At 30.8% G+C, this 12,398-nt stretch overlaps 1 protein-coding gene across 1 annotated transcript; it reads left to right on the forward strand.

The window, feature by feature from the left end:
- Positions 1 to 1,931: 1,931 nt before the first annotated feature.
- LOC106691000 (monocarboxylate transporter 2) lies at positions 1,932 to 12,315 on the forward strand (the record flags this gene model as incomplete). Its single annotated transcript, XM_014436636.3, is given in 6 exon segments — positions 1,932 to 2,117; positions 4,654 to 4,801; positions 5,296 to 5,572; positions 7,198 to 7,579; positions 8,356 to 8,558; positions 10,166 to 12,315. Coding segments are annotated over 6 exon segments (1,536 nt in total). The 3' UTR covers positions 10,520 to 12,315.
- Between the last annotated feature and the right edge of the window lie 83 nt (positions 12,316 to 12,398).

Below are 12,398 nucleotides of genomic sequence, written 5' to 3' on the forward strand. Positions count from 1 at the left end.
CAGCTAACATTCTGTTCTCACATTCTTTGTGAGAACACTAATAGCAAACGGCTTAAGACATAAATGCACCTCTATGTACTGGCATTCCTTCTTTGAGTACGTGTCTCCTGCTTCAGATCTTTCATTCAAATCGAAAAAAGCAAGGCTTAATGTTTTTGGTGCATTAATTAGGTTAGTGGAGCGGCTGCAACTGTTAAAATCAGAAACAAAGGCATTTTGTCGAAATTTTGAGTTTATTTACAAACGCCTTCCTGTTTTAAGGGCTCAGTACAGTTTCTTATTTGGAAACTGCTATTCGCTTAGATCATACTCAAGGATTTGGGCAACAGAACATACTTCAACTTGAACAACTTCGGATCCAACATGGCTGAACTAGAGTGCAAAATTTAATTTACTTAGCGTTCCAATCCACTTTCATCCAAAAATAATCTGCAATGTAGTTGGAATATTGTAAATTGGTGGTATCTATTAAACCTGTGATAATACTATTATTACAGAACGCGTTAGAACTCAAACTTTTTTAATATTTATTTATAGCTACAACTGTACATTATTATACATTTAGTAAATCTGATCTAAGTTAAATTGGAGTGTTACAGGCGTGTAGAGAAACTACCCATTGGTAGCACTCTAATGACATTTTACATTAGCTGGTCTCGTGGCCATCTTCTTTTCAGGCGCCTCGGAGGATTGTCAGGAATGGAAGAGGATGCAAGATTAGAAACTAGGGGGTTTGAGTGGTTAAAGAGTTTATAATGGAAGGAGTGATATCTGGTTCGCGCTAGATCAGTTAAATAGGGAACATTAAGGTCTTTATGTATGATTTTATTTGTGACAAAGTAAGGAGAATTGAGGATTTTACGAAGGATTTTGGATTGTAAGGATTGAATACGAGAGGAATTCGAAGGTTTAGTGGAGCCCCAAATCTCAACTCCTTATGTCAATATTGGCCTTATTACAGTCATGTAGATGTCATCTAGTAAGTGATGTAATAGTCGAAATCGACGTGCAGTCTTCTGTCTTTTCAGTCTGGTGTTGAGGATTCCAGGTTAATCGTTTGTCCAAATGTAGTCCAAGGTATCGGATCTGTTCAACAGGGGTAAGAGTAACATCATTAAATGATACTGTAGGGCAGTCAGTAGGTTTACGACGAAGGGTAAAGGTGATTTGATGGGATTTGTTGGAATTTATCTTAATCCTCCAATTACGACACCAATCTTCGAGGGCTGTGATATGGGATTGGAGATTTTGGGACACAATTAATGGGTTATTATTAACAGCGAGCATACATGTTTCATCGGCATGCGTGGTGAGGATAGTGTTAGGATTGGTTGGAATGTCAGCTTTATAGACGGTGTAGAGGATGGGACCAAGGATACTACCTTGACGAAGAACTCAAACTTAAACATTATTCAAAACGTGAATGTTGATTACTGGTGCTCTCGTTTCCATACTTTCCTGCCAAGTGAATCCGGCTTGAGAAATAAAGCAGGATGCTGAACGGGTCTTCCATGTTTTAGTACAAGTACCTGGATGCCAATTGGTCTGCTGCAACATGTTGCATAAAGTCAAAAACAACCACACTACCTAGAAATATTGAGTCTTCTACGAATGTCTTCCTGTATTAGACAGAGCAATACAGTTTCTTGTGTGGGAGCTCTAATTTACTAATATTACAATAGAGGGTTAGAGTAAAAACGGAATTCATCCTGAACAACTTAGTATCCAATAATGCTGAGCTATAGCAGCATCAAATAATGTAAATAAATGCTAAATACGATTCTGTTTTTTGAAGAATGAGTTTAAACGCGCACTTTAAAATTATTCAAATGATTAATATAAACAAGTACTGATGCCCACATTTCCATATTTTACCATGAAAACATAGTTAATTACCTATAATATTATACAGGTGTGATTTTTTTTTGCAGCTTGGGTGGGTGCCATGTCCACAGCCGTGGCCCTCTTGGTGTCGCCTGTGACGATTGCCTTCTGCAGGAAGAAGTCGACGCGGCTGACGGCGGTGATGGGCGGCCTCGTGACTGCGCTCGGGATCCTCTTCACCTCCTTCGCCACGCAGTTCCACCAGGTCTTCATCAGCTACGGGGCCATACTGGGTCAGCAAACTCTTGTTCAATAAGTCATGTATAATCCATTAATTAGTATAATTTGAAAAATATTATTATTATTATTATAAAAATTAATTGTTATTCATATATTTTCTATAAATACAACATATTTAAAATCTGCGGAAATTGCTTTGTTTTACAATTGTCACATTAATAAGTTAAAAAAATTGTTGTTTTTTTATTAGAAAATGTTATCATTTCGATCAAAACTCGTCATTTGCTGATGAAAAACAATTAAGTCATCACATTATCTCACAAATTGGTCATACTGTATATAGGTAGAAGTGAGAGAGTGGGGTTATGCCTAATGCTATCAAAATAGACACCCAACTTATTCTATCCACTAGAGTCCACCAGCCCAAATGGTCCCTCCCCATTCTATGTTAGCCCCCTCCTCTCCCTCCCTTACCAAGCCACTAAATGTATAAACCACCTTCAGCGGACAATGTTCTCTCCATCTAATAATGCCACCAGGCAAAACAAGATGAATTGTAAATATATGTATCTATAATTTTCTTAGATTAAGTAAATGTATATTGTAATTATTCCAATAAAAATAAATAGGAGGTTAGAAAAAACAAAACAAAAAAAAATCCACTAGAGTGGGAGAAGAGGACGCCAGAAATTATTAAATTAAAACAAACCAAGAATGAGCTGTGAAGTACAATGCTTCAAGAAAGATCGAGCACTTTATCACTGATGTCGATGTACAATAAAATAAACAAATTTGTTGGTGTGAAATGAAACACTTAAAGAGATAGATTTTGAAAAAAAAAATTAAAATAAGATCTGTACCCCTTCAACTCATAGATGAGTCTGGGGTCAGTACTTTATTAGGATTTACTGTTTCTTGAACTATGGTTTTACAAGGAGGTGATTTGTACATGATCATGCTCAACTATCAGATTTTTAAAGGGTAACCACTTTATGAGGCTAGATTGACCCCAGAGGGCTCTCTGAATCCACAGGGTTGACTCACGACTACGATAAAAGAATAAATAATTATCTCCGACAGTCGGATTCGAACTTGAGTTTGTAAAGTTAGTAGCACAGCATCTTATCCACTAAATTACCATGTTCCCTAATATTTAATTAGATTTTAGTGATATATTCAATTTTTATTTTGCTGAGAAAATAAAGAAATGAAAACTGTTTATTTTAAATGTTATTTTTTTATTTGGAAAATATTTGGAATTTTGAGACTTGAACCATGTACCTGACGAAGGACCACTGAAATTTCCATAAACTCTGTGACATATTGCTGATTATAACTAGTACTGAAAAAAAAAAAGAAAAAAAGAGGGGGTAAATTATTCCCCTGAACTATAATACTGTCCTCAAATCATAACTGTGAATTATTTTATGACCTTACAGAAGACATGTCAATTCTGAAATTTCATCAATGGATTTTGATGTCAAGTTATTTTTAGAAACTAGTATCTCAGTTTTTACATATTTTTTTGTTCCCTCTCTTCCTGGTCATTTCTTACAAACAGAGGCAGGGGAGCGAGTCATCCTTCTAGTTATCACCCTATTGTGACAAAAGTGGAAGGATCAAGTATTCATTCCGTGAAGCCACAACAAAATAAAAGTTAAGCCGCCCAGGCCGGAATCAAATCGGCACTTCTGCAGTTACAAGTCTATAGTAACAAGCCTACAGTGGCAACAGCCAACACTATATTTTCTTGGCTCATAAAAATGTTCAATATTCTAGCAGCCAATTTAAGGATGATTAAGAGAGCTGTCTTTAATCTGAAGGGTCTCATAACTCCTATGATAGATTTCTTGCATATTTAAATTTTTTTTAATTATCAAATTTTAAACAGAATAAGTGGAGAAGATGGGAGATTATATTATATTATTCATCTTATATTGTTATCAGTCTAATACTGTCTAATTCTGTGGTTATTAATCAACTATTTTATATTTTCAATTCATTGTTATATATATTTCCAAATTTGTTAGTCTATTATTTCTTAATATTTTTAGGTTATTCTGAATGATGGTTATTATCTCTTTTTGTTTTATAGCTCTGATGAAGACCTGAAAATCAGGTCAAAACATCGGTACGAATAAATAATATTTTGTTTATTTGTTTTTTTGCTGACCGCACTCCCCCCTCCCCCACAACCATCTTCTTCACACTTATTTATCAATGGTCAACTATCTACAACTCATTTTAAACAAAATAATGATTTCCACTAGTATGTTGTTTATTTCTCATATTAAGCCAAGGTTGTTCATAAAATAAATTCCCTAATCTCAATTATATATGGTCTTGTTGATTAATTTATCTATCTCATCTAACATCTCTTCTTGATTTAACCCTTGTAACCCACTAAATCTGGCTTGATCAAGCCATTGAAGATTTAATATGTTTCATGAACGGGAAATTGCAATCAATGATAAAGCATGAAAAACTATTAAATCTATAGTACATTTGCTATATCGAGTGTTATATATAGCAAATATTTGAATTTAAATTTAAATTATAAAATTAAACATGTACTTTTCCATTTTAAAGGCATTGGAGTATCCATGACCCGAGACTGCTCCACACTGATGGTTGCCCAATACTTCAAAAGAAGGCGAGAACTTGTGGAAATATTTATAGTATCTGGTAGCGGACTTGGCATCGCGGTGATGTCCTTCTTTATCAAATCAGCTATTGGGTATGTTCCTAAAAAGTAAATGTTTTACTCAATGTCAATTTATTTATTCCTTTGTTAACGAGTTTAATTTTTTTTTTTTATCCCCAAATCCCTAGGTGAAATAGGCATCACCAGACTTATAATTAAAAAGTTATAACTGGTTATCATTATGCACCTTAATTGATATTTTAATGTTCTTCATTTAATTATCCATTAAATTATGCCTTACAATGTTTAATTTTTTACAATTTCATCATAAACGATAAAATTAATGCTATTTTTTTTAAATTTAATTTACTAAATGTGTAAATTAAAGTTAACTTTTTATTTTTATTTTTTAAATTTGCACCATCAAGTAAATTTGAATCAGGTATCATTAATACCTAAATTTTTTTTTTCTAATTTATTGTTTATGAATTACATCCTATGTCTATAATGATATTTATTTCTTTATAACTCATTAAAATGAAGCTGAAATTTCCTACCATAAATTAAATTTGTTGTTTTCTCTGAAGTGCAATAGGTTGGCGGTTTGGTCTGCAGACTGTCACAGTGACAGTTTTTATGACCTTTTTCCTCGGTACATTCTACCGATCGGCATCATTGTACCATCCTCAACGCCGAGCTATTCTTCATCTGAAGAATCAAAAAAGAAAGATCAAAGACAAGAACAAAGTCGACGATGGACCACCATTCATTGACTTTGGTACACTTAAGAGCAAAACTGTTCGAATTTTGCTCCTCTCAACAGGTCTTAGTGCCTTTGGCATCAATACTCCTATATTTTATTTGGTAAGTAAGGTATTTAAATCATATTTAGATCAGTTATAATTTTGTTGAGATTATGTATAAAAATACCAATATTTTGAATAAACCAATTTTATTTCATAACATACCATGACCTTGGTTTCATAAGGTTCTAACTGGTATAACGTTTATTTTTTGTGAGAAACATAGTTACAAAGATACAATTTTCTTCTAAAATTTGTCTTTCACATTACTTTATTAATATTTATTTGGAAGTGAAAGAGCTTTGTTGATTGATTTAAAAGGGAAAACACAATTTTACTAATTTTGTTAGAACCTTGTCAAACCAGGGTGATGATACATTACTGATTAAAAAATATTTATATGGAAGACTATTTTTTATCATAATACATTTGTTAAATGATAATTTGAGAATAAACTTTGCATGATTCTAAAAAATGTTCTCCATAGTTCTACTGAATATATGACACATTCTGCAACTGAATATTTTGTAATCAATAACCATGAAATACTTCAAAATTACCAACTTCAATATGATATTAAACTATTTTTATCTTTCTTGATTCCTGGTTGCATTTTTCCATTATTAAAAATTGAATTTATTCCCAATTGAATCCACACATTAAATCAAAGAACTAACTAGCATTTTTGTTAAATCGCATTTTATAAAATATATCTACTATTTTTTTAATAATTTTTATTTCACAAATAAACTAAGGGCACGTTTTTCTTTTATATCTCTATAATACATAAAAAGAGTGTTGGATTTTTGTTAATGAATAAAAAAAATTTCTATATAGCTTATAAATTATTTTAAAAAATGTTTGTACTTTATTCCATACATAGATTCAATTTTTATACTAATAACTATCTTTTAAGCTTCTTATAATTTACCCCATAAGTTTATAAGATGTACACAAATTTTTTCTTTAAAACAAAACATAATTACTCTGAGAGGCAAAAACAGCTGGCTCGATGCTACTTCCCTCATCATTACTCACAAATGTTTCAATATACATTTCAAATTAACTCCATGTACATTCATTCTTTAGGTTTGTAGCACTGATTACTTCCTGTTAGACTCTCATTACAAATTAGACAATGGCCTATCTGGCTTAATCTTGCCCTGGCTGCTCTTTAAATAACTGCTTTGTTAATCTCGTGATGTTGAATAGATTCATTTCTTTGGGAGTATCTCATGGCTCAGTGGTCTTAATATAGCAGTCAAAATAATAGATTATGAATTGTAAAAAAAGTCTTTCAAATTTTATTTTTTTTAGTTATATGTAACAAAATTGATTTTATATGAATTGGTTTTTATAAACATGTACCAACTGAAAAAAAAAAAATCAAAAAATGTTCAACATTAGACACTGGCCAAGGTCTACATGGAAGCCTTAAGGGAATTTCCTAAAACATATTTTGCTGGTAAATCATTTATTGTGTCTATTGCTTCGGCCTGATGTTTGGGGGGCTGTCTGCTCCTTAATAGAGATTTAATAAAACTTCTGTCATTAGAAATTTGAAGTTACAGATGCATGATATATTCTATTTTAGAATTTCTTTAATATTGCTACTTATTGCAGTATGCAGTATTTACTAATTATTGATTTTTTTTTTTTTTTTTAATGGCTTTTTATTGTTTGAAGGCCCACCATGTTGAAGACGAGGGTCTGGAAGATTCAGTCCTTCTCCTCCAAGGTTATCTTGGCCTTGGATGGGTTCTTGGCTGCCTGGGATTCGGCTGTTTAGTGATAAACAATTCTGCCGAGTGCAGGATCGCTAGACAGTACTTAGCTCAGGTTGCTATATTCATCTGCGGACTGGCGATACTAGCTCTAACTACACTATCCCATAGCAAGCAGGGATATGTCTTCTTCACTTGGATTTATGGCATATTCTGTGGAGGATACCATTACACACTTAAAGTGTACACTTATGAACGAGTTCGAGCCAGAAATTTTGCAAGAACTTGGGGATTTGTACAATTTTCACAGTCAATACCAATTGCTTTGGGAGTTCCTATTACAGGTAAATCACCTTTCTTTAATTTATTTTTGCTATCCATTGTTATCTATTTTCTGAGTTTAATACTAATACTAACTTTAATATTTTTTAATATTGGTTTACATAAATAAAACCTATTGAAATAACTGAGGAGAGGGGAAGAAATCCTTTAGATTTTTTTTCTCACCTAAAATTCTAAAAGTTTATATATATACAATATATATACATATTGATTGTATACATTGCTGCTTACATAGGACCACCTATGTTAACTAGGTGTAGAAACTCTGACTCTACTTTGAATCTTCATTGCAATGGTTAGCAAAAAGGGGTTATATATTTTTAGTTTATTGCCATGACTAGAGGTTTTGTCCTTGGAAGGAGTAGATTATTATTTATTCTCAGTCAACATTTCAATCGACAATGTATAATATACTTTAGCTGATGAAAAATATTTTTCAGCTCTAGTTTAAGAAAATTCTTATTCCTTAGGAAATGAGTGCCATTACACGGCAATAAACTTAATAAATTATCGATTGGAGAAGATGGTCGCAAATAACAACAAATAAGAATGTTGGCTAAAACTCAGTTTTAGTTTTAGCCAACATTCCCCGCTCGACTCCCTGATGAAGACCTGAAACTCAGATCGAATGTCAGCATAAATAAATATTTTTTTTTTTATTTATATTGTTCTTTGCTGGCTGCACCCCCAACCATATTCTCCAATCAGTAATCTACGGTCAACTATTTACAACTCATTAATAAATTATCTATATGTGACTCTTATTTTAATCTTTTAGGCTACATCAATGTAGAATATGGAGGAAAGTCGGGCTACTACTTCAGTGCAACTTGTGTGTTTTTGGGAAGTTTAGCGCTGTTTCTTATTGACTGCCATAGGAGGAGGGCACATCATAAACATGTTGGCGTGGACAAGAACTGTGAGTCTGATGTGTGCCCTCAGCGTAGGAGGCCTTCGTTTACTGCAGAGCCAGAAGAACTTGTAAGCTCAAAAATCCATAATTTTATTTTCTTCCTTTTCTTCAAAATGAATAAATTGAATTAAAAAGGGAGGATTTAAAAAAAAAAAAATTATGACAAGGATGAACAGAAACAATAAGTCAAATCACTCATAGAATAAAACAATGAATAGAAAAAAAATCAATTATGAAAATAATAAAAAAAATTACACAAATATTAAAATACAAATCAATTAAAATTAAATAAAAAATATCAATGATTATGCAATAAAAAAAAAAAAAAACTAAAAGAAGAAAATACATTTTCCCCATCCACCCATCGTAATGGTCATCTATAATGTAGTGAATTTAATTTATGAGTGGTAGTAATATAAGAAATCATGAAACTGAAGGTTTCATGCTGACATCATCATCTAAGCATCTCTTTCCAACCACCATTATCAAAACCCATTTCAGCAAGATCAGCCTTTACTTCATACATTTACCCATAGGTTCAGTGTCATTTTATAAAAGACATTAAAAATATTTAATATATTTCTTTTCGGGACTCTATTTTATACCCTTTATCCACTTCTTTATTCTTTATATCAACCTAACAAAATTTCAGGCTTTTACTTCTGCCTACTATCAAGTTCTACAAATAAAAATATTTACACTCAACAGTTTTACAATTAACAAAGTTTGCATTACATTTTAAATAAAAAAGTTTTTGCTCATTTACATACAAATAATTCAATATCTAACTATACATACATTCACTTCAATAATTTGTAACCATTTACACATCTAAAATGTTTTTGAGACTAAACAAAATTTCCTAATTATTTTTTTATATATATATATATATAACTAGGAAATTTGGCTTAGTCAGAAACATGTATAAATGGTAATAAATTTGTGAAGTAAATGTATTTATATATATGATATATGAATATGATAAATAAATATATTTAAATATTAAATTATTTGTATGTGAATGTGTACAAAATATTTTTATTAACATACAATGTAAATTTGTTGATTGTAACAATAAGTTAATTGTAAAATGGTTGATCATAAATATTTCTACTTGTAGAACTTGATAACGGGCAGAAGAACCCAAAACATTGTTCAGATGATATAAAAAATAAATAAGTGGATAAAAGGTATAAAATAAAGTCCTGAAAAGAAATATGATAAAGTTTTTATGAATAAAAATCTTTGGAACTTAAGCCATTGGGTTATAACTAATTATTTCTATTTAAAGGCCTTAAAAATAGTTTTGAACTGTAGTTCCAGGATAACTGATAGCTCTCAGATATTAGCAGAGTTTATCTTAAAAGTATTTAATCTCATGTATGAATAAATAAAGATAAACAAATAAAGCTATAAATATAAATCATAAACCACATGTATTTGTTTTTATATTGATGCGATTTTGTAGCACTTGCAATGTTTCCTTTAGTTTAGAATTGAATGTTCTACAACTATTTATGAGTTAATTATCACACATAGCTTGTGAAGGTTTGGAAGCACAATGTAGAAAACATTTTTTTTAATCATCACAATTTTCTATTCTAATATTTTAAAGAATTTGATTTATTTTGCTAAACAAGTCTAAAAATTATGACTTGAAATCCTTTCTGTTAAGGTTGTAGTGGAACCTGCGGCAGCAGGCGGAGGTGGAGGTCCTAAGCCAGAACTCACTTGCATATCTGAGGAGGGCATTGCTGATATGGACCTTCCAGACAACATCCTGGACGATCTGGATCTTATCGGGGACTGTATCACGTCATGCAACAAAGTTGAGAACTATCTGATGCTCAGCGAGTTTGAGAACAATCTCATTGCTGAGATGCCTGTCATTATGGACCGGAAGGGTAGGCGCTGGTCATTGGCCAAGCACTCGGAAGAGGAAAACGCATCTTCCAAACCTGGCAAGTGGCGACTGATACCAGGTGCTCCCAATAGAGTCATCACTGTCATAGATGAAGCATCTGTATGAAAGTCATGACATCATTTTTCTCAAAGTATTATATATCTATATTTTTTAAATATTCTTGTCACATGCCTAAACTTTTTGCAATTAGTTTTTGTATTTTTTTTTTTTTTGAATGACTGATCAGTACTAGTTTATTTGTAAAATACTGATGTATTAGTGGAAACTGTCTTGTTATATTTACTTAACATTTTCATTATTTAATAATGCTTTTCTTATTTTAAGGTTGTTTGAACATTTAAAAAAAATAATAAATGTATTGAAAGTAAAACTCTATAATTTTTATTCACTTGATCTGTAATAGTTTTGAAGAACAAAGCAGGTCAAGTGAATAAAAATTAACTCCTGATTTCAATACTGAGTTAAATAAATTTGGTGTAAAATTGAGACATACTAAAATGAAAAAAAAAAAAAAACTTAATTCTGAAGAAACATTAATAAATTAAACTAAATCACAAAATTAAATATCCATACAAATTGTGGATTATCTGTCACAACTATCACAGAATATATTATAATCTACAAAATATCTATTTTAATATATGTTTCCTATTTTTTTTTAATTATTAGAAATTTCCTTGATTATTCAGTAAATTCATTGCAACCAGAAATGGTATCATTACTAAACATTGTACAATAACTAATAAATTAGACACAAAATTAATATATTTTCTGATGTCTATCAAATTTAGTATGTAATGTGACAATAATATCTGAAGAAACCTTTCTGTTGCCCAGGACTAAATGTCTCTTTTGTTTATTCTTATTTTGCCATAATTTCTCATATTTTTGTAAGAATTTATTTTCTAAAACCTTTACACATGATTATTGATATGTTGGCTTATTTATAGAAATAAATAAATCACAGCTATCGCTTACTAATTGCTCAATAGATAGAAAATTTTATAAGTAGTAATTAATCCTTACCTACTATTTTAGGACTTTTTGGCAAACTAAATAATTTATAACTAGCTATTGAGATTATTTAATCATTAGACAACTGATATTGTACCAGATTATAACTAGGTTGTTGTTAACAAAGTCAATAGTTAGTGAGTCTCGTATTGGAAGAGCACTGTTTTATTTTTATTAATCACAGGTATTTTTGGACTTTTGTATCTTACATGTTTTACTTCTCTATTTTTTCCTTGCTGAAATATTAATGTTGAGGCTTAGAAAAGAAGACAATAAACTGTGTAAATTAATTTGAAGACAAATAATTAATAACTGTGTTTAATCACCAGCGTCATTCTGTTTTTACTATCCGTTTTTTTTTTTTTTTTTTTTTTTTTTTTGGAATTATATTTTTATGTATTCCAACCAGGATAGAAAATGTAGGTTATCCTACAGGTTACCGATCTTTAGTAGTACCAATCCTCACAAAATAAAAGTCAACTACCTCAGTACAGATTCAAAACCACACCACTTTCGATTCAAAAGTGCTGAAGTACCATCCCAACAAGTCTGGGCATCATGGTTTCCATGTGTAATATTTAATTTTATTTTGTATTATAAGCATATACATACTTCTTCAAGTTTTTTAAAAAGTTTTCAGTTATATTTTTCTACAACAAATAGTTTTTATGATTTTCAGTGTTCAAATTTGAGTATCACAAGGTCTTTAATTAATCATCAATGGAGTTTTGAAATTCAAGAGTTATAATTCTACAAAACTTTTCAAACCTAGACAAGAGTTTATTGTCCATAAATGTTTAGTAATGATATAATCTGTTATCATAAGTTAATTTCTAAATTGACTTGTATAATTTTTAATGTCTCCTAAGACTGATAAAGTATTTGGTTTCTTGCATGAATGGCTTAGAATAGAATAAATTTCTCATGAATCGATAATAAAATATTTATTATTATTATTATTTTTATATTG

Source organism: Halyomorpha halys, unplaced genomic scaffold, assembly GCF_000696795.3.
Source record: "Halyomorpha halys isolate HHAL.00 unplaced genomic scaffold, Hhal_1.1 Scaffold2027.1, whole genome shotgun sequence".
Taxonomy (NCBI): domain Eukaryota; kingdom Metazoa; phylum Arthropoda; class Insecta; order Hemiptera; family Pentatomidae; genus Halyomorpha; species Halyomorpha halys.